Source organism: Zonotrichia albicollis, chromosome 10 (genome assembly GCF_047830755.1).
Source record: "Zonotrichia albicollis isolate bZonAlb1 chromosome 10, bZonAlb1.hap1, whole genome shotgun sequence".
NCBI lineage: Eukaryota > Metazoa > Chordata > Aves > Passeriformes > Passerellidae > Zonotrichia > Zonotrichia albicollis.
Genome location: NC_133828.1, coordinates 23,030,437 through 23,052,875, shown reverse-complemented (window position 1 = coordinate 23,052,875; position 22,439 = coordinate 23,030,437). Strand labels below are relative to the sequence as shown.

The following is a 22,439-nucleotide window of genomic DNA, read 5'->3' as shown; positions in this document are numbered from 1 at the left end:
CAGAAGGAACATCTGTGCCTGCCTTTGAATAAAAGATGGTGGCATGTGAGTTGCCCCTTGACTGACTAGAAGAATCCTTATATTTAGGAAGAAGGTGCATAACCAAAAGGCAAGCAAGCCTGGGTCAGCTTTTTCAATTTGATCTCAAAAATCGTCATTCATTTATCCCCCCCGGGTTATCTAGGGCACCCTTACCTGTATTGCCACTGACTGGGAAAGGTTTCTGGGTGCTGGAAAAGTTGTCTTTTGCGTTCTTTGATTTCAGATTCAGCAACAGTTTTCAAGTGTGGAGCTGCAGGCTCTGGTGAAATGAAGGGAGATGCTGCAAAATGCATCAGTTGGCATCGCAATTAAATTTTAGCATGTTTTTAACGGGGAAGCCTGGCAGCAGGGGCTGCTAAACTGCTAGGGCAGGTTTGCCATGCTTACGCGTTGGATTTCTGTAGCTACAAACACCTTTAAAATAGATGCCAGAAGCTTGGTTTCTCCTGGGGGGAAAAAATGCCCTCATCCATACGAAAGCTTGTTTACTTTCTGCTGGGTTTAGCTGAAATATTTATGAAATACCCCCGCTTTGCGACAGGCTTCATGTAAAGTATTTCAGGTAACGTCTTAAATCTGTTTCTGACGGTCGGAGGCAAAGACCTGTTGATAATTGTTCCCGGTCATTAGGGGAATTGCTCTCCCGCAGGTTGTGTCTCCGGCTTTCTTAAGCCTCAGAATAATCAGCGAAGATTAAAGGAATACGTTTCCCGTCTGCAAAGGGGAAGGGACGATAAATCGATAGCGCGGGTCCAGGTCTGCCTTGCGGGGGGAAGGCGCACCTGCTGCCCAAGCGCCGGGAACGAAGCGCCCGCTCCCGGTGTGAGGGGCCGGCTGCGGATACCCCGGGGCCGGTTGCGGACAGCCCGGGGATGGCTGCGGACAGCCCGGGGCCGGCGGTCAGAGCCGGCACCAGGAGCCCGGCGCAGCCCGCACCGGCAGCCGCAGCTCCCAGCGAACGGCGCTCCGGCCCCGCTCCCCTCGTCCAACAAATCAGCATTGCAAATAGCCGGGTTTATCTGTAAACAAACGAACGCCGCCCCCCACCCCCGGCCCGAGCACTTCTCAAGGTAAGTAAAGAACCCGTGTCCTTTTTTTTAGACCAATTTTATTCTACAAATAATAAGTGTTGCACCTTTCATGAGCTATCCGAATAAAACAATAATCCCATAGGAATTACTTACACTAAGAAAAAAAAATCACATTTAAGGAAAAATGCAACATTCGACCAAATGTTCAATACTATGTTGTTGCCAAAGGATGGATTTTTTTTTTCTAAAATCCCAGTGTGCATTACACCATAATATACAGGATTACAAACAAAATTACAGTACAGATTGATTCCAGTTGAACCAGAGTTACATTTCAAACAGCACTTATTCTGGACTGCATTGTACATGCAATAGCTATTGTTCTAATTACGGATTAAATGGTTTGAATTTGTTTCAAGCTACCGTACTAATCGACTACAATAGGTATATAGCCCGACTTTAACAACCTGATTAGATTTCGGTTCAGATTTATAAAATGAGCATATGACAACCACGGATTGTGTGAACGTGTATAAAATCATGCATTTATAGCGCCTGGAAACATTAACATCTTCAAGTTATCTTAAAAAAAAAAAAAACCAAACCAAAACCAAAACAAACAAAAAAAATCCAACAAACCAAAAACCACGGAATGCCAAGGGGTTAAAAGACTAAAAAGAAACAGTGCAAATTGTATGTGATAGTCAAGCAGCTTTCGATTTAAAAAGGGTGTTGGCATTTGCTTATAATCTTTATATACAAGTTTGTGCAAGTAATGTGTTGAAATGATATGTTTTAATAGAAAATAAGTCTATCGTTCTTATATCTTCTCAAGACCTAGGGGATCTGGTTCTTATTGTACGGGGTAAAGGAAAAAGAAATAAAGAAAAAAGAAAAAGAATGAAAAAAGAGACTTGGATAGGAAAGAAATTGCCCGGATTGTGCATTTTTTTTTTCTTCTTCATCTATTTGAAAAGGAAAGAAGTGCTAAGGCAACATAACTTCTCTAAGCACTTTTCTGCTGGTTTAAATTAGTTAAATCATTTTGTATAAATTAGATATAATTCTACCTTTCCAATATGTATAAAAATTGATGAAGCTGCATGGTTTAAAATAGGAAATTCACGTTATAAAAAGTCATTAAAAATTCTGTACAAAATCACAACAAAATAATTCAGCATGGGAAAGGTAACAAGTAGTAAAACGTTGGTTGAAAAATATAGATTTCATATATATTTTGTAATTGGCCCATCGCTAGTTTAAAAATTGCATAGATCCTAATTATTGCTTGTGATTTTGTTATCCCGATCAGGTAATTGACGCGATCCCAATGCCCCTACCCCAATTTACAGCGTCGCCCCGAGGAGCGGCAGCGCGGACAGCGGGCGAGCGGGCCCGGGGCGGCGGCGGGACCCGCCGGGCTGCCCGCTGTAAACAAGGCGGTGGCGGGCGGCGGGCGCGGCTCCCGGCGCTCCCTGCGGCCAGAGCGGGGCTCAGTCGTGGAAGATGGCGTTGAGCTGGGCGCTGAGGACGCGCTCGTGGTGCGGGTGGCCCTCGTAGGGCGCCAGCCCGTCCACTGGGATCTCGCAGCGGGAGGCGGCGGGCGGGAAGATGGCGGCGTGGGCGGGCGCGGCGGCCAGCGCGGCGGCGGCGGCGGCGGGGTAGTGCATGGAGAAGGCGTAGCTCTTGTCGAAGTCGGCGGCCGGCTCGTGCTTGAAGGAAAAGTTGCCGTTCACGCTGAGGGGCGGGCTGAGCGGCCCGTCGAAGGCGGGGCTGGCGCCCTCCGCCAGCCCGCTCTCGAAGAAGGGCTCCAGCGCGGCGCCGTAGGCGTGCGGCGGCTTGAGGTGGAAGAGGTGGGAGCTGTCCATGGTGCCGTAGGGCGGGCTGGGCAGGCCCGGAGACTGGTAGGGGTAGGGATGCGCCGGGAAGGGCGCGCCCGCCGCCGCCGCCGCCACGTGCGGAGGCACCTCCTGGCTCTGCTCGGGGAGGAAAGTCCGCGGGTTGAGCTGCAGGCAGCCTGCCACCAGGTTGGTGGTGGGCTGCGACAGGCCTTTGCAGAGGGTCTGCACGAAGGACACCAGGTCCGGGCTCTTGCCCGAGCGGAGGATCTCGGAGAGCGCCCAGATGTAGTTCTTGGCCAGGCGCAGGGTCTCGATCTTGGAGAGCTTCTGCGTCTTGGAGTAGCAGGGCACCACCTTGCGCAGGTTGTCCAGGGCCGCGTTCAGCCCGTGCATGCGGTTGCGCTCCCGGGCGTTGGCCTTCATGCGCCGCAGCTTGAAGCGCTCCATGCGCGCCTTGGTCATCTTCTTCTTCTTGGGGCCCCGCCTCTTGGGCTTCTGGTCGTCGTCTTCCTCCTCCTCCTCTTCCTCCTCCTCTTCGTCCAAGTCGTCCTCCTCGTCCTCCTCCTCTCCGTTCCGCAGGGAGTCCTCCTCGGCCTCGGCGTGCAGACCCTCCAGGTCCTCCTCCTTCTTGTCCACCTCGTGCTCCTCGTCCTGGGAGCTGAGGCACTCGTCCGTCCAGCTCGGGGGGCCCTGCGGCTGGGGCTCGCCCATCAGCCCGCTCTCGCTGTACGACTTGGTCATGGTGAGCCTCTGCATGGCGGAGGGGACAGAAAAGAGACGTGTCAGCACCAGGAGCAGCGACCGTGGCCACCCGCGGGGAGAAGTTGCCCGCGCTTGGCTCCCCGGTCCCGCCGCCCCCTCCCGAGGGAAGCCCTGGATTCCCCACCGTGCCAGGGCAAACTTTTAATTGTCTCCGCGTTTCTGCCTTGTAATTAAGTTGACATATGTTCAAATACCATTATGTAACTCGCCGATATTAGTGGGGAATATAAGCAGATTATGCGTGCGGGAGCCAGCCCAGGCAGCACGACACAAGTGGACCAAGTGTGGGTTGTTTTGTTCTGTTTTGCTTCAGAAAAAATCCTCAAACATTTTTGCCGAATAGGGGAAGGGGGAAGGAGGACACACGCGCACAACAGGGCACCTGCAGGGACGGCTGTGTCGCCTGTCCCCGCCGCTCTCCGCGGTTCCCCCTCGCCGCCTCCTTGCATGGGGTTTGTCCGCCCCAGCGGGCACCGAGCACCTGCTCCCCGGTGCCGCCTCCGTCCGCAGCACTGTCACCGGGCTGCGCGGCCCCTGCCCTGCCCTGCCCCTGCGGTAACAGGTGCGGGACTGGCCCCGGCTTCCCGTCTCCGTCGTCCCCTCTGTTGCAAACGAGCATCGGTTCCCCGCTTCTCATGCGGGGCTGGGACCGCTCCCCGGTAGCGTCGGGCGCACCGGGAAGGAACAATGCCGCACGGCCGCCGAGGCACAGCCTGCACCGGCACCGCGGCGATCGCGCTCCGGGAGGAAGGGGAGCCCAAAGTTCGGAGGTGCATCGGTGGAAGCACATTAACATATGTAATATGCGGCTGTACAAACGGATTTAAATGCGTGCATGGACGCACACACACATTTACATATATACATATATAAATGCACACACACGCGTACGTGTGTATGGATGGATACAGGTGTGCCCGCGCACACCAGCAGGAACGACCGCAAGCGACAATAAAACCTGAAGCCGTTCTGGCACAGGCATATCCCGTCCGCCCCGACGTCGCACGGTCTTCTCCCACCCCGACAGAACCCTTTTCCCCAGGGGTAACACTCGGTTTCCCGTTACCTCCGTCGCTCAGCCTCTCCTGCGCGGTGACGGTCTCATAACCCCGGCACAGCTGTCCGTGCGAGGGCGCCGCGCGTGTGTGCGTGTGGCGTTTATTTCCCGAGGTTGCCCGGCGCCGGGCTCCCCCCGTTATATAGCGGGACGGAGGATGCGCGCCGGGGGGCCGGCACCGGGACCCGGGCCGCGCGCGCCCGCCGCGCCCCGTGCGCCTGCGCCCCGCCCCGCGCCCCGCCCCGCCCGGTGGCACGCGCCATATGGCCGCCCACGTCAGGCGCGCGGCGCCCCCCCCACGTGACGCCCCTTATTTGTATGCGGCCGCGCGCCCGCCCGCGGAGCCGCCACGCCCGCGCTGACCCGCGGGCCGCGCCATCTGTCACCAATGACACCGCCGCCACCGCCACCACCGCGCCGCTCCGCACCGCTCCGCGCCCGCCGCCGCCGCCCAGCCCCGGCCCGCGGAGCCCCATTGTTCCCATTGTTCTGGGGTGCGGCCACCGAGGGTCCCCGCCGGCCCCTCCGTTACATCTCCTCACGCGCGCCTCTGGCCCCCCGAGACTCCCGGTGTCCGTCCTTGTCGCTCTCTGGCCGCCACAGGCCCCCTCCCCTTTCCCCGGTTTGCGCCGGTGCTGGGGAAAGCGGACGTCCCGGGGCTGTGACACACACACACACACACACACACACACACACACACACACACACACACACCTGCCGATCTGTCTCAACGCCCGGAGCAAACGCCGGCTCGCTTTTCCCGGGTTTTCGGTGGGAATGCTGCCGGTTAACGGAAAGTTTGGAAGAAAGAAGCCGAGTGGGGCGGCTTTAGAGTCTTCAAATGTCTCGGCGGAATTTGCAAAGGCCGCCAGAACCTTAGGGATGCACTTTGAGGAGGGATGTAACCCCCTCGCATGATAGCTGTGCTACCGGCACGCCTTATCTGGATATTTATTCAATAAAAATAAAATTATTTTCACCTCTTGAGGCTTTGAATGCGGAACAAATAATTCCCCCCTGAGGAGATGGATTTGGAAGATAATTTTCCAGGTCGGGTTATTTCTAAAATGTTTCTCTCCTGTTGGTGACCTACATAGCCCGGGGCAGCAGGAGGGGATTCCGGGGATGTTCGCCTTGTCGGTAACCAAATACAGAGGGCAACCGGCTACTTTTTGTTCCGCCGAATCTGGCCGGTTCTCGGTGGGAAGCGAGGGCCAGCAGCGCGGTGTGCGCCACCAGGTCCGGCGGGCGAGGCTGGAGCGGGGCACCCGCGGGTCCCGGCGGCTGCGGCCCTTCCCTGGGGCACGGAGGGGACGGAAGCGCCGCCGCAGACCCACCGATGGATGGCCCCTGCCTTGGCGAGACTTCTCCGGCCACAGAGGCAACCCCGGAGCAGGGTCCGGACCATGCCCGTTCCCTGGGCGGCTGGGCCGGGCCGGCAGCTCCCGAGAGAGCGCGACCCCATAAACGGGAGCTGCTGGGGCGGCCGCGCTGCTGGAACGGACAAGTTTTGGAGACAGTGAGGTTCAAACAGGTTTGGAGCGTGCAGGAGAGAGATGGGTCCGATCCAGCCCTGTCTAGATTACTGGAAAATGTCCCTTTGAATGGGTCTGTCTGGGAATACACCCGGGAATGTGGGGCACTGGGGAAACACTAGGCAAGAATATTGGGAGGAGGACACTGACAGAAAACTGCATCTCGGGGAGCGGTGAGAACTTTGGGGTGCTCGTGTGCTTCTGAGTGTGATGAACACAGTCATCTTCCCTGGGAGCAAGATAAAATCAACACGTTGTCGGTTGGCAGGTAACTAGAGAGACAAATAAAGAAGCAGGCAGTCGGACAGAGGGGCTTAAACCCGGCGGGCCCGGCTCGTCCCACCCCAGTCGGTGACTGACGAGGGTACTGGTGGCCGGGCCCGCTGGTGCGGCCGCTGCTCCGGTGCCGCCCGTCGGGGCCGGGAACGGGCGCAGCGCTGCGGGGGCCCGGGGCTCTCCGCCGTTCCGCCTTCACCTTCCCGCTCTTGCCGGGGCTTCGAAGCTGCTTCTGCTCCCGGTCCCGCAGGCAGCCGGCTCTGCCTCCCCTACTCGGGCCGTCCCTGGCTCAACGGCTCCAGTTTCCCACCTTCCCTGTTCCTCCTCTTCCCCCAGCCGCTTGATTTTATCGCTCCAAGCGTGCCTATTTTTTTCTCCCTGACCTACAGACTCCTCCTTCTCCATCTGGCTTCTAATTCGGCTTCTGTTTATTTTTCCTCCCCAATCCTTTGGTTTTCTTTTCTCTCCCTATTGTTTTTTAATGATTTTAAAAATTTTTTCCTTTTGTCTTTTCTTATCCTTTTCCCTTTATTTTTTTTTCTTTATTCTCTCTTTTTTTTTTCTTTCCTTTTCCTTTTCTTTTTCCTTTCTGCCCCCCATCCCTCCCTCCCTAGCTGGCTTCCCGCCCCCCTCCCCTCCTCCCGCGGCGCGGCACGCGAACCGCACGCGTCCCAACAAAGCTCCGTCCGTCCGTCCGTCCGTCCGGCCGCCCCCGCTCCCGCCTCAGCTGCCGCTCCCCGGCGCTGGCAGGAGGCGCTCCCGGGGCCGCCGCTGTCCCAGCCGGGAGCGGGGGGGGCTCGCTGCGGGGGGAGGCAGCGCTGTGGAAACGCCTTACAGTTGTCCGGAGCGCGAAATCCGCTCCCGACGAAATCTCTTGGGTTTGCGGCATTATCTTAATTAAGATAATTGATTCATATTGCACCTGCGAGAGTGCGGGGAAAAGATGCCTCCCCAAATAGCTTGGAGCTATTGGAGAGAAGAAGCCGCGCTTATAATTGAGCGAGTGATTTACTGCCCGGGTAGCCCGGGCTTCTCGGGCTCTCCTTTCGCTGCCAGGTTTCCCGTTCTCCCTCTCCAGAGAGGCACACACGCAAAACAAGGAGGTTATCCTGAATAAAAAACAGAGAAGGGAAAACGTCTCTGCCCGCTGTCCCTGTGCGTCTGTCCCTCCCCAGGGCACGGCACCGCGGGGCCGGAGCCCATCGGGCTCGGGAAGGGCCGGCTCGGGTCTGCCCGCGGCGCTGCCCGCTCCCCGCTGCCAAAGGCTGCGGGGACAGGAGGGCACGGGAGGGGAGGGCAGCCCCACCGCCCGCTTCACCCGAGCCGGGGCCAACCTGCCGCGGGAATCGCCGCGGGAGAACCGCGCCCTGGATGAGCCGCGCCGGTACCGGTTCGGTGCCACCGGCGTGAGACCGCTCCGCGCTTCGTAGCGTCTCTCTAGGACGCAGTGTACATCTGGGCTCCAAAATTGGTACGGATGATTAAGGTGTCTTTTCTGCTCTTTCCCCCCTTAAAACTCAGTGTATTAATTTTATTGAGCCTTTCCCTGCTAGATAAACGCTGTTGTTATTTTAATTCTATAAATGTAAACTTCTATTTAGTTAATGGAAAATACATCACCACCAAGGCTTAATTATCAGCTTTTTAAATTACTCTTTTAGTCAAGTGCACACAATTATGAAATCACAATAGATTTAAAATATAATTCAAATTGATTAAAAACAAACAAATCAGAGAAGTACGTACCATTAATGCAAATGTCTAAATTGTATTGGTAGGCCGGCTACCTCCTGAGCTACAGTTTAAATAGCGTCAGCACTCTGCTATCGGTGTCAAACCACCTCTGTCATTAGGAAAAAGGATTCTTATCAGAAGGGATTTAGATGCTGTTGTAACTGCAAAACCTAATTATTTTTGATCCAGGCATTTACCCCCAGAGTCCCACCTTGTTTAAATAAAGTGTTTTCTTTCCTCTTGAACAAATGCATTTCCATTTGAATTAAATATTGATAATTTGACCTTTTAGTTCCTTTAACTAATCAAAAGGAAAAAAAAAATCCAAATGTAGATCCTAGTGCCTTGCCCTAGTGGGTCTTTCCGCTTGAATAGACACTGAGATTAAATGAGTCAAACTTCCTCTTTCATTGCACTCTCTTTGCACTAATTGCTTATGCAAAAATGCAGATTTGTATTAATTAGTAACTCCACTGATTAGTTCGGTGGTATTTTCACGTAATAAATCATGCTGCAGACACGATTTTTGGCACATCCCCAGTAGTGGCTCAGGATGCAATAAGTTTTCCATATTAAATAAAATCTTAGCCTAAATCTACCTTTTCGTTGCAGGTACACTGTGTACCACCTGCTGTACGCACCTGCTACGGGAAATTACCTTCTGTCCCTGGCAAGGCTCTTTCCTTGATAATGCACTCCTCTTCACAGGGTGTAGACTTTAAAATGGGACGCATGAATCACAGAATCAAAGAAGGAGAGAAATCTGACGCTATTTTTAACCCTATCAAGTGAATAATCTTAATTTTAAAGGGGGTGAAAGATACATGTATCTATGTAAGATACATCAATGTAGAGTTTTTTCCTTTTCTTTCCTATGCCCGGCCACATTATCCCCTTTTACAGCATCACTCACTGCATGCCCAAATTATCAAACCCAAGCCCATTTTTATTTTGTACATTTCTTTCTCTTTCCTCGAGCTGCAGAGTCTGAATCTGTACAAATATCACACTTGTTAACTGGAGCCCACATCTCAGTTGGATACAAAGGCCTCAGCAGCAACAAGGCTCCACAGCATCTCTAATGGTATCTACACAGTCCCAAACCCATCCCTGCTTGCTTGTATCCTGAAACCTCTATAAAAATCTCTCTAGATCACACACAGGCTGATGCACAGCCTCCAGCAGCTGAGATCTTCATGTGAAAAATCTTTCCCAATTCTTTCTAAAATCGTCTTAGATACTACCTTTCTCCTGGTTCCCTGAGACTGAGTGCTCTATACTTCACACTGTGTCCTCAAGCAAGGCAGCACAAGGCATTGTTGTGATATTTGCCACAACAAACAGTGTCAGTGGGTGCAGTGCTTGTTAAAAAGAATATGAGGCTCCACAGGAGTATAAAGGATGATGACACTGGTGTCATTTCCTTACAGGTGATACTTTCCAGGGCGGATCCTGACCAGTCTTTTTTTCCTTTCTGATAAAACTCTCCCTCACTTAAGCAGTGCTGTTGCCACAAACACACTTGCAGGATCTGGCCTTTGGCCTCAGTCTAAGCAGTGCAATGGGGTGGAAGAGCATCAAACACAGGTGCCAGCAGATTATCCAAAGCTTTGCTGAGATTAAAATCTTGTCTCAATATGAGTTATTGCATATTCTCTAAATAGAAATCTCCTTAGTGGTGGCTTTCAAAGGTCTGCTTTTTTTTTCCTCTGAGAGAAAATAGCAGTTGAACCCCAGGCTGTGCACATAAAAGCTTATGTGTTTGTTCCCTATGGCCATCCAATCTGAACATTTTGCCAACATTTTGCGCTTCCTAGCAAAGCTACTGCTTCTGTTAGTGTTCCTTTACTGAAGAAAGTTAAAGCAAAAACACTCTTAAAGGGTTATACACAAAAATGGTCCTGATTAATCTCAGAACACAGTTACTTGTTTAAGCAATATCCTGAGAACAAAACAAGAAAGGTTAAATCAATGATCCACAGGGATGGAAAAAGAGATTCAAATAATCATTAAATCTTATTACGTAATGCGGCTTTGTTTTTACCTCTTGGAGTGAGTTCACACCTGGATCTGTGCTTTAAGTGCTCCACAGTGAGCTGGGCATGATGGACAATCATTTCCCATCACAGAACAGTGTAACTCCCACAGCTGAAACTCTTGCTAAGCACTGTAAGTGTATATGAGGATATTCTGAGTTATACACATCACCACATTGTAAGGGATTGCCTTCCTCTGCCATTCCTGTCATTGCTCCCCTTTTACCCCCCTGACTGTCACTGTCAGCTCACAACATCGTGTAAATGCCTAAGAGTGTGTGTCACCACATGTGACTGCTTCTCAGAGATGCTCCTGGGACATTAACCATCCCAGCTATGGGTGTGATTATCCCAAAACTACACTGACATGATGTTCTTCTCCGTTTCTTGAGGAGGTGTCTCAATCTCTAATCCACAAAGGACAGGATAAGCATTAGATAGCACACTTTGTTTTCCCTCTTTCACTGCAAAGATTCACAGAAAAGATGCTATCTTGTCATCAAAAAAGCACTTTCGTTCTTATATCACTTCCTGCAGAGTGTGGTTTTATTGCCCTTCATTGTCTGGAGGAAATCTTAAAATTCACCTACAGGAGGTATGTACATATAAATACACATATATATGTATATACATACCTATATATTTCAGCCCTAGGGCTGAAACCAAGCACAACCTAGACATAAATAAACTGCAGTCATGTCCCAAGGACTTTCAAAGACAAATGTCCATGAGGACCAAAAATATGTCCAAACCCCAAAATATTTTGTTGTAAGTTCTTGTGCAAAATTAACTTTCTGTGATATTTCAGGAGGGAAGAGGCAAGCCTTGTTGAGGTGCTCAGTGCCAGAAAACTGATGGCTGTGACTCCAAGTGACTGTGGGAGAAGTGTGGACAAGGAATGGTCTCCACACTGTAGCCTGTTATGGATCCTTTGGAGAAAGGGTGTAGTGGAGTTCTGGCATGGGCAGGCAGTGATGTAACAGTTAAGGATATTCTAGCTGGAGTACTCTTGCTGAGACATCCTTAATGCTGAGCTTTAGCCCAAAGCTCTGGGTGGGACTATTTCTGGGGTGCTGGGACTGAAGCTGTGTGCCACAATGCACAATCACTTCTCTCGTGTACCAGGTAGATCCTTCCTGTTAATTTGTGATGACTCGTGCCCAGGAAAACATTTCTCTTTGCAAATCATCATCTCATCCCAGAGATGTATGTCCAGTGTGTCCTAAAAACCTGTAGCTCTCTCATCTGGCTTAGTCCTTCTGTCAGAATTTTTTCTCAGTGCTGAAACTTTGCTTGGTTTGTGTGGATTCCCAAGAGAGGAGGAACATGCTTGTAAATCACTGTTTTCTCTACAACTGAGCTCCAGTTACATGCCACTATGATAATATAAATATTTACTCATTTTGTTCCTCTTCACCCTCACAAATGGATAAGAGCATCTGGCCCTTTCTTAGTAGCCTATTGTGAGTTTGCTAGAGCATCCAGTTGTTTATGCTCACTTGAACAAGAGAAATAACCCTGCTCTCCACTGCTTTGCAGAGTGGGGTCACTGCTGAAAGGGGATGTTAACCTCTCCTTCCAATAGGAGTGGGGAATTCTCACCTGGCCACTCTTCAGGTGTCTTGCAGATCTGTAGTTGACAATTTCCCCTGTGAAGCAGTGGAGAAGAAATCCATGATTTTTGTATTTCTGTATGTTTATCCTCAGACTTCATGCTGTATTATTTACAGAATCTTTTTGACAACACAAAAAACTTAAAAACCAATGACAAGACAATGGAGAATGAGATCTAGCATTTTTAAAACTGACTTTTAAAAAGCGGTGGAAGCAGAAATAGAGAGTATAACATTAAGATGTATTTTTAAAGATCTATTTCAAACTATCATCTGTTGTTCTTCTGTATCCATGTCACCCCTAGGTAGACTGATGCTCTGTAAAACTATCAGTAAAGAGAATGACTACATATTCTTTCCAAAATTAATTTAAGGGTTGCAGTTGTCCAGAATTGAAAGGCAACTTTCAGTAGGTTGTTTCTTTTTGTTTGGTTTTCTTTTAAACTGAGGGGTTCACAACAGCAAGAATCCCTACTTCTGATAGATTTGTACTTGTAAAATGATTTATTATAGAAGAGGGTTGGCAATTTCAGCTGGTGTCAGGTTTACTCCATCTCAAGTAATTTATAGTCCATTTCCTCTACTGTAGATCCACAGGTAGTTACAAGTTTCTTGGATCACCTTGATTTCCAATTTTCTGTTGCAAGTTTGGGGCAGCTCGTTCAGTGGTGCTGTGAGCAGACATTGGGAGCCGTGCGCAGGAGGGAGCAGCAGTGAGGAGTCAGCCTGGCCAGCGGTGGGCAGCGCTGCTCTATTCCCACCCTCGGGTTAGGGGCTGAGGCAGTGAGCCCGAGGGGACAGATCGGCGCATGCAGCACCCGAGGGCTCAGTAAAGGCCGCTGCAGGGCAACGTGCCACCTGTGCAGCTGGGGAAATGTAACAGCTTGCTGCTGCTCAGGGCGGGAAGGCTCAGTCCCTCTGCCTACTGCTCTATTTCTCTCTTCCCTTTGCTCTTGTTGGTGTGGTCTGCTCCATCCCCTGATACAGATCTGGTGTCCATGGGACTCAGCTTAGAAAACTCTTTTGTCACTGAACTGGCTACACTGGCTCATAGAAGCCCTGACAAACGCCTTCACACATGCAGGATAAGAAACAGAAGCACAGAGCCAGGAGAGAATAAGGACAGGGAGAGAGGGGGAAAAGGAGCAGATGGAGACCCTTACTTTTTCTGCTGCAATGTGGTTCTGCATTGAGCCATCATGACTGGTGGCACTGCACCATTTTCTGCTCCTTGTTAAACTATCTGGGCTGGATCTGCTGAAAACACCATCACCAGGCTAGAAGGACTTTTGATCTGGCCCAGTATGGGACCACATTACATTTACAGTATTTTGTACTTTTTCTCATTTTTAGCTTTGTAGGAATGGCAGAAGGGAAGTCCTGCCTATCCTAGTTTGGGTCTCTGAAAAAATGATCCCTGAGAGGTTTTCAGGGAAGCTGAAGTCTCCCTGGATGGCTTAAGCCCATGCCATCCTACCCATTACATTGTCCATCAACAATGTGTCTCATTCTCACTCCAAGTTAACCCCAATGTGTCACCTGTGCTCATCACCCTGAAGGACAGACACACAACCCTGCTTAGTTCTATGTTTTCAGTTTAAAGAGATAGCAGCTTTCATTTATCTGGCCAATAGAATTGTTTTAGTCGGCAACCAAACTAGCAAGAAAATATCCAGCCAAATTCTGATGTTCTCTTAGACCAGGTTGGAGGGAATTCTGTAAAAGGATTCACAGCAATATTTGAGAAGAAACAGACAAGAGTCCACATCAGACTCAGAGAAGAAGGCATTCAGTGTCCATCTCTAGTGGCCCAGGACTTCATGCATCAACCATCAGAAGTTGCTTCTAACAGCCTTAGGGCTAACATTTATTTAAGAAAAAAATTAATATTTTCTATTAATTCCTTTTACAAAGGATTGAAATTGTCAAATAGACTTTATGCTAAAGGCAACTTTGTTTTGTTTCCAGTTAAGTGTAAGAGAACATATCTTCATTTCTTTGCATTGAGATGCAAACTAGAGATAATATTCTTGACCATTATGGTGAGGTAGTTTACAAGAGACTGAGAACAAGACATACAGACATTAGAATATTAAAGGAAGCAAAAAATAATGGATCAGATATTTTGCTTCCTACAGGCGACAGAGAAGAAATGGAGCACCTGCTGAAAGTTCATTTGTGTGTGTTACTGCTGTGGTGGAGAGATGGATGGCCGTGGGGGCAGAGCTGTGCAGATGAGTGGGAGGAGTGGGGGAGGACGTGGAACAAGGTAACTCAGAGCCATTTCTGTGCTCATTTGCCTCCTGCATTCCCAATCAACTTCCAAAATAAATTAGAGAAGATGAAGAATATCTCCAACTCACACAAGCTGCCAGTTGCCTTGCACAATTAAAAATGTGCAGAGAGGTGCTGCTGTGCTCCGTGATCTGCAGGGGCCGTGGAAGCTGACAGCCCTCCCTGCCGTATCCTCAGCAGGCCCCTCTGCCTTCCATCCAGGACAATGCCACACTCACACAGCTCAGGATTCTGTCTGTGGGTGCTCTGTCCTGCTTTGGAATTGCAGTAATGTCTCAGCACCAATTTGTTTTTCTCCACCTCTGTCCTCTGTTCACATATATAATTCAAAATGGCACAGAGGGGTTGCTGTAAAGTCAGCAATAAAGTGATGATAATGACAGTGACCCTCTTCTCCTTTGCAAAAAATTGCCTGTTTTTTGGGGCAGAGAAGACGGGGATGTCCTTTTATTGTATACTCAATAGAGCAAATTGTTATTAGATTATGAAAATAAGAAAGTTAACTCCCCTCAAAAATACTCAACCAAACAAACCCCAAACAAACAAAGAAAACCCCTATCTTCACATTTGCATTTATTTGAAAAAAAAAAAATCTTCCTCCCGTATTCTAGACATGAAGCAGTAATGCTCTGTGTGCTCCATTTATTTCTATATAAGTAATTTATATATATATATATATATATATATATATATATAAATCTTATATATTTCATATATATGTATATATGTGTGTGTGTGTACTGGAGGATTACAAAGTATGGTACAAATTATACAATTCATATACACAAAAAAAAAAAATTATCTGCCGCTAGATTGCATCATTCTGTTTAATAAGTTGGCAGAAATAAATATCTATTTTGACATTTCATCATCTCAGCCCTTCATGTGGCTCGGCTCCACACTCGGTTCCCGCCGGTCGTGCCCACCAGGAGATGGCACTGGAGAACCTGTCCTGCAGAGACAAGGCAAAAATGCCGATTCACAAACCGGCTCTGTGCTTGTGAACACGAAATAATCCGGAAGGTATCTCTCCTCCGTAGTATTTGCTTTTAGGAAGGACTTAAGGCTTTGGTTTTTTTTCATTTTGTTCTCAAACATGATGAAGAAGAAGCTAAAAGGAAGCCAACCACAGCACCCAGTGAATGCCATCTGGGTTTGCCTTGTGAAGCACATTCTATTTTCTCAAGTAAGTCCTACAACACTGATAAGCTTTCAAATAGAAGATTTTATGAGCAAAAAGGGTTTTTCTTTATAATTTATAATAATTAATAAATTATTATTATAATTATTATTATAATATAATAATTATATAATTATTATTATAATTATAATAATCTTTATAAATTTATAATACCCCTTTTCTGAATGAACAATCAGTTAATTCAATTTTAAATAGAACTACAATTGTGACAGAAAAAAAATGCACTGTAGCAACCTTATGTGGGAACTTTTTTCAAACTTTAATAAAAAATGCAAAGGGTTTTCTAGTGACATGAATATTTCCACCTTTTAAACACTTATCTGGTACATACTAAATCTTTCTTTGGATTCTTGAAGCATTTCAGTAACTTCATACTCCTGTCTCAAAATGCAGAACCATGCTTTCAGATAAGTTTCCACTATTGAATGACAGCTGAAGGGATGTACATCTTTCAGATTTAGCAGCACAGACATGAGAAGAAATTAGCAATATATAATATTTTGGGGAGAAGTCTAGTTACTTAAGAAAATGCAGAGATTACAAGATGGAAACTTGCTCACAATCTCTTTCTCTCCAATAGCTGTTACTTCTCGTGAAGATTGATGAAAATGTCTTCAACACGATCTAAATGGCATTTATGCCTCAGGGTTCACTTCGTGCCTTTTGATGCGTCCCTGATCAGGCTTTGTTTTGGGAGGTGTGATGGTATAGGACCATTAACCGTTACCAGTAAGTGCTAATGTTAATTACATTAAGCACAATCCTCCAGTTGGTCCATCTGTTACTCATTTTTTATGTGCTACCTATTATTGTTTGGGGTTTTCTCTGTGCTCTGGGAAGATATCTTCTAGCTTTCTTCTCGGCTTTATTTAAAATATGTTAATCTATGTATGCCTCGATGAAATACTTAAACGCATTTCAAATTCAGTTTTCATTTTCTAGGGATTTTTACAATATTATTTTTCCTGTGGTTTTAGTATTTAGTTATGCCATTGCACCTGAATGTATAGCTTAGTAAACCACTTCGGCATCTTGTATTTCATACAGTGTGCATCTTGAAAATGATCAGTGTCATGTTTTTAGATGAATTTGGACGGTTTTCCTCACATTTCAGCATTACAATTTGTATCTTTGTGTGCAAATTGCACGGGTTTCCGTTTCCCTCGCTGCATTTTCCTTTATTTTTCGGGTAATTCTAAACTGAAATTTGTACTTTCGGCGTTATTCACCTGCTGATTTACTTCTGGTCGCACTCAGCAGTGCCGCTGGCTGAAGGCGCAGGGACAGGGACAGGCTGCTGATCTCCATCTCTCGGCCCGCAGCGCTTCGTGCACCACAGCCAATTACTGCAGAGTCACGGACCGACACAGAGCGCTCAGATCAGGATTTAGATAATTGCGGCGTGTTTAAACTGGGGCTCCCGGCTGCTGCGGCCGCCTCCCGGGAGCGGTGCGGGGCCGGGACAGGAACGGGACAGGAGCCGGGGCAGGAACGGGAGCGGAGCCGGGGAAAGGACGGGAGAGGAGCCGGGACAGGAACGGGAGAGGAGCCGGGGAAAGGACGGGAGAGGAGCCGGGGCATGAACGGGAGCGGAGCAAGGGCATGAACGGGAGCGGAGCCGGGACAGGAACGGGAGACGAGCCGGGGAAAGGACGGGAGCGGAGCCGGGACAGGAACGGGAGAGGAGCCGGGGAAAGGACGGGAGAGGAGCCGGGACAGGAACGGGAGAGGAGCCGGGGAAAGGACGGGAGCGGAGCCGGGGCAGGGACGGACGCGCAGCTCCCCCTCCCGGGCAGGGGGCTCTCGCCGCCCCGGGGGAGGCTCCTCTGCCCGGCCCTCTTCACCTTCGGGTCTCTGAGCCCCTCCCGGACTGCCAGCTCACTGCCTGCCTGCTGGACAACGTCACAGAAAATCCGAATAACTGGGTTTGGGACGGCAGCTCTGGAAAATCAGATCTCAGCAGCAGTTTCCTGTGGTGACTTGAGATGTCCTCCCAAACAGACACATTGAAAAATAATTGAATATCTTTATTATTAATTTCCACCTAAGTTTTGTCTTCCCTCTTATGGGCTTACACTTACAGCTAGAATTAAGGATACATGGAATACTGACCAGCACATTTCCCTCTCCTATCTGTAGGATGCTCTGAGGCAAGTTCAAGGCTGGGTTTGAATGTTGTATTTCTATTTTGCAGGAATTGTAGATAATCTTGAGTTTTCTAGAAGTCCAAAAGTAAGCGTAGCACAAGGAGTTAGGGAAGTAGGGTTCACAGATGGATCTCCCCTGCAGTGTTTGGCAAAATCGCATGAGATCATCGGGAACTGGCCTCATGAATCAATTTTCAACTGGCCCTATTCTCAATTTTCGGGCAGGGGTGGTGTCAGTCTGCCTTTGTGAAGGCTTTAGGGGAATATGAGACAACTAGGACTGCAGTATCAGGTTTATGTGCTCTTGCAAGGTCCCTTCAGAGAGGAGAAAGTGTGGTACAAAATGGAGGTTTCACCTGAAATTTTGGATAGCTCTCCTGGAAGTTAGGGTCAAGATTTGGTTTTGGGTATCAATACAAATAAATACCAAGTTAGGAAGTTAGGAGAAGCTAATGTAATATTTTAAATTTTGGAGTAATATTAGAAACAGTTTATCTTATCTGTTTAAGGGCTCTAGTTCCAGAGTAGAGAGCAGTATTATGCATTTCAAAGTGCACACAGGGATAGATGAGATATACTTCAAAGTAGCCATGAGTTTCTGGGCTTTGGTAAGGGCTAGTGTTAGGGTTTGAAGTTCTGCAGAAGCAAGATCTGCAGGTTACTTTAGACTATTAGATGACGCCTATTGCCGTTAGCTGGGGATCTGCAAAGCTGGATTTAAGGAGTTTAATTTTTCGGGCAGCAGGTGGTGCCTGGTCCCCAGGACGCCGCAGTGCCGGGAGCCGCGGGGCTCGCTGTGGCTCTGCAGTGCCTGCTCGCTGCTCACCGGGGCTCTCCCCAGCTACAGGGCCTGTCCTTGGGCAAATCGCCACGAGAACCGGCATCTGTTGGAGGAGGGAACTGAAGTTAAAGCAGAGAGAACTCTCCCGCTGCCTCTCAGCCAGGCTAAGCTGCTGACACATGCAGCCAGAACTGTCTCTGAAAGGCAGGACAGAGAATCCACATCCAGAAAGCACACACACCCAAAGATCAGCGGGTGCTGGGAATTTCCAGGCTCCTGTGGACATCCATGGGACAGACACCCCAAGAAAAGTGCTGAGTACAGTGGTTTCCAGCTCATCTTGCTTGGCCACAGCATTTTGAGATGGGAGTTTGCTCTCAATGCTCTCCTTTCCATTGCCATGAGTGGTGATAATGTTTTCAGACTTGCACAAGAGACTTGGGAGGCTGTGTCCTGTTTCAGAAGGTGACATAATTAATCAGAAGGGCAGGGATGTCCTCCTGTGGCAGGCAGAGCAGTGCCCAGCCCAGCACTGGCTGGGAAGCCGTGCTAACATGATGCTCTGCCTTCTCCCACTCTGCCAAGGAAGAGATGCTCAGCAGGGGAGTGTGCAGTACTGGTACTGGCAGCAACAGCAGTGTGAAGCTGCAGCCAGGCAAGACAAATCAGGAAATGAAAATCATGAAACAATAGACAGAGCTTTGCTTCCAAAATGTGCCATGGAAATAGATGGGCTGTGAAAGTTTCTTTGTTTTAGCATGTCTCTTCATTCCTGCTGAAGATTTTAATTTTGGATCAGAAAAACAAGCTCAAAGGAGTAGAAGGATACTTTGGTTTGTTTGGGAAGTCTGTAAAGGCACCTTAGATAAATGCTAGCAGTAAGGGACTGAGAATATCACAATGCTTGGAAGCAAAAAAGTCATCAGTTATATTTTTTGCTTACTATACCCTGAAAAATAAAAGCGGTGGTGTCACTGACATGCAGTCCCTGACAGCTGCTGACAGGGCAGAGGCAGGTACTTCTCCTTTGGGGCCACTGGGCCATGCTCCCCCTCCTGTGGTGCAGAGCCAGAGGGAGCACCCCGGCACGCCAGTGCGGGGCCAGAGGAGGCGACACCCGACTAGCAGGGGCATTCGGGTTCTCATACGGAGAGGGGAGTTACATCTACAAGCTGTATTCTGACACATGTGTAATAACATAACGCAACACTCAGAAAAGAGAAGGATTTTGTCTGAAGCAGCCTCCACTGGCAGCTGCCATGCGCCGTGTCTGTCCCTGTGACACAAAGCAGGTCCCTGCCCGTGCTGGAGGCAGTGACTCCTGCACACCTTGCAGCTCATGGCAGCAGCTGAGAGCTTGGGGTGTGATTGTGCCTGAATAGTTAACAAACACAAACCCATTTAAATTGTTGAGAAGTTTTAAATCTAAATTTCTATTCAAATGATTCCCTTGTTAATTGGAAATATTGTTAATTTTCTGAAAATACTGATATTACCTTGGCATAACATAATGGATCTGGGCACTTGGGAGAAGCCTTAGAGGTTTCTTTGACACTGACAATTTTCAAAATTGATTTTCAAAAATTTTCAAAATTAAACTGTTTTCATGTAGATGCCAAGGAGCTGGTTAAAAATATTTGCTCCTGCAATTCCTGTAGAAATTGGGTATTTTCCCGATACGTGGTGTTTTCACTGCTGACACTTGGTGGTGCTGCAGCTAACAGGTTCATATTTTTCTGCTGCCGTTTCTCTGCTGTGACTTGTTTACTCCTCTCCTCCATTTGCCGATACGCTTGGGCCGCCCGTCGAGGTCCCAGAGAAAAAAACTTTATTCACATTCCTGAGGAACTACAACCCATTTTTCAGCAGTTCTTGAGTGAATAATAAGAACGGAATAACAACAACAACACAATTGCATTTATGGCACATTTCCTTTCAGAATGCATAAGCATCATTCAAGTGAAGAAGTGCAAACAGAGGAAAGCTCCTGTAATTATAAGCATCAGCACAGAGGGGAAGCTTCAAAAAGGACCTCGAGAGATCATGGAGTCCATCCTCTGCAAGAAGGAGCAAGGATAGCTGGAGGTCTGCCCAGCTTTCAATGGAACAGCAGTGCAGGCTTTATGGGAATGCCTGAAATGCTTTGATGTGTTTTACACGCACTCACCCATGCGGGATCCTCGCCCGAGAGAAGGCAGAGGCGAGGCACAACGTGGTGTTTGGGTGTTTCAGCCTGAGAGAACAGAAATAGTCATTCCTGCCAATGGACAGTGCATCTGGGGCTTTGGCTTGTTCCAGCTGTTCTGTGGGCTTCATCAGTTCACCATCCATGGGTGCCAGAGGAACTGCAGCACTCCACTGCTTTGCTCTGAGACTCCCCAGGTTTTCCCCTGGACACCCCAGAGCTTGGCATGCCCCCTGCCCTTCCCCCTGAGACTCCTCACTGGTGTTCATGGCTTTAAGGAAGGCACTGCAGGTGATCCTGGCACAATCCCAGCAAGGTTTCTCTGTTGGGAAGGAGGTGCATTCCTGCGTGGCTGTGATGGAAAGCTGTCTCTGCTCCCACTGCCACAGGCTCAGCCCATCACCTTTGCACAGCTCCACACTCTGCTTCAGACAGAAAACAACCCATAGGGACAAATGACCTTAATTATGAGGACAAAGATTAGTTGTTTAAGTGCAGAATCTTAGTATTAATACAAGAAATAATCAAGATATGTTGTTGTAATTAAATTGAATCTGTTCTTTCCTCCCCAAAGATTTCCCTCTCAATCTAATTTATTATTTGGTTGGTTAATCAGTATTAAAGATCCAAAGCAATAGTGGTCCACACATGATAAGCATGGCCTAGAGCCTGACTGCTATTACAGTGGGAAGTGCTCAGGTTTCAGGCTCCAAAAAACCAGTTCTGTACTGACAAATTGCAGTGAACACACATGCATGGAAGAAATAAGAGCACAATGAATGTGCTCCTGCTGAAACAACAGGGACACTAAGCTGATGTGGAAAAATTTTCTGCTTAGAAAGGAAAATATGTTCTTACTTGGTGGTTCTGTGTGGTGGAAGCCTCAAAATATATGGGATCAGTTTTGAACACATTTTAATGCTTTTTAACCTGTGAGCTTCATACATGATTGGTCTTGATAGGTAAAAGTGAGCTGCTTGTCACAACCTGCTGCTTCACAAAGACTCATGTTATGTGCTGACTTTGGATTTGGGGCAGAAAGAGGGAATTATGTGACAAAAGGAAAAAAAAGAGGTGCCATTGACAAGTTATGAATGGGAGAAATTGGAACATATGCCATATACCACCATATACTACATACTCAAGCTCTCAAAAGAAAAAAAAAGGGAAGAAAAAGGCTGTAAATTCCATTCATAATTTGAACAGAATTGTACTTTTTTCCCCAGAAGAAAAACATGTTTGTACCTTTATTTGTTTTCTTGGTTTATTTTTATTGTAGCTGTTTTTCCCTATTTTTCTTAATATTTGAAGACTAGATATGTTTTCTAAGAGAAAAATTTTTGTTTAATCTTCACCTGGGGAATAAAGTTTGTTTTTCTTTGCACTATGAGGTCTGTCCTTTTTACCAAGGGATTATATTACATGTGATTTTCCCCTGGAAATTATAGAGACACCCTCACTCTTCTGGGAACGAAGAGAGTAAAATGTAGTCTGACATATTGAAATGGTTTTGCTGAACTCTTCTTCAGAACGGTGCCCTATTTTTTTATTTTAAATCTGCTCTCTTATTTTGGTTCATATTTTACCCAGTAACCTGTAGGTCATTAATTTACAGATGCACTTGGATATCCTGTTACTCCTGCTGAAACTCCCTTACATGGCATGGGAACACTTGAGGAAGATTTGACTACTATTCTCTAAGAATACGTTTTCAGAATTAATTCCAATACTTTTCTCAGGAAGAAGTGTTTGGTGGGTTTTTTTTTGTTTTGTTTTGGTTTTTTTTTTTTTGGTTTGGTTTGGTTTTTTTTTGTGGTTTTTTTTTTTTTTTTTAATTTGCTTTCTATTTTTATTCACAGAGAGATATATACCTGTTTGGCACAGGTACATATTTCTTTCATGT

General features: G+C 47.8%; 1 protein-coding gene and 1 long non-coding RNA gene across 5 annotated transcripts; one reads left to right on the top strand and one right to left on the bottom strand.

Moving 5' to 3' along the window:
* Nucleotides 1–1,890: 1,890 nt before the first annotated feature.
* On the bottom strand, nucleotides 1,891–4,882 carry NEUROD1 (neuronal differentiation 1). Of its 4 annotated transcripts, none has more exons than XM_074548356.1 (3): nucleotides 4,743–4,882; nucleotides 3,037–3,664; nucleotides 1,891–2,723 (listed from the first exon to the last, which is right to left on the bottom strand). In XM_074548356.1, exons 2-3 carry the CDS (start codon nucleotides 3,653–3,655, stop codon nucleotides 2,410–2,412), a joined length of 933 nt encoding a protein of 310 aa, XP_074404457.1. In that variant the 5' UTR covers nucleotides 3,656–3,664; nucleotides 4,743–4,882; the 3' UTR covers nucleotides 1,891–2,409. The 4 variants fall into 4 exon arrangements, with proteins under 4 accessions (XP_074404457.1, XP_074404458.1, XP_074404456.1 ...); XM_074548357.1 differs by having other exon boundaries at nucleotides 1,891–2,720; XM_074548355.1 differs by having other exon boundaries at nucleotides 2,418–3,664.
* A 10,198-nt stretch (nucleotides 4,883–15,080) lies between these two features.
* Nucleotides 15,081–21,923, top strand: LOC113458880 (uncharacterized). Its single transcript, XR_012581954.1, has 2 exons — nucleotides 15,081–15,408; nucleotides 16,004–21,923. It is a non-coding gene; the product is annotated as an uncharacterized LOC113458880 (long non-coding RNA).
* The last annotated feature ends 516 nt before the right edge of the window (nucleotides 21,924–22,439 follow it).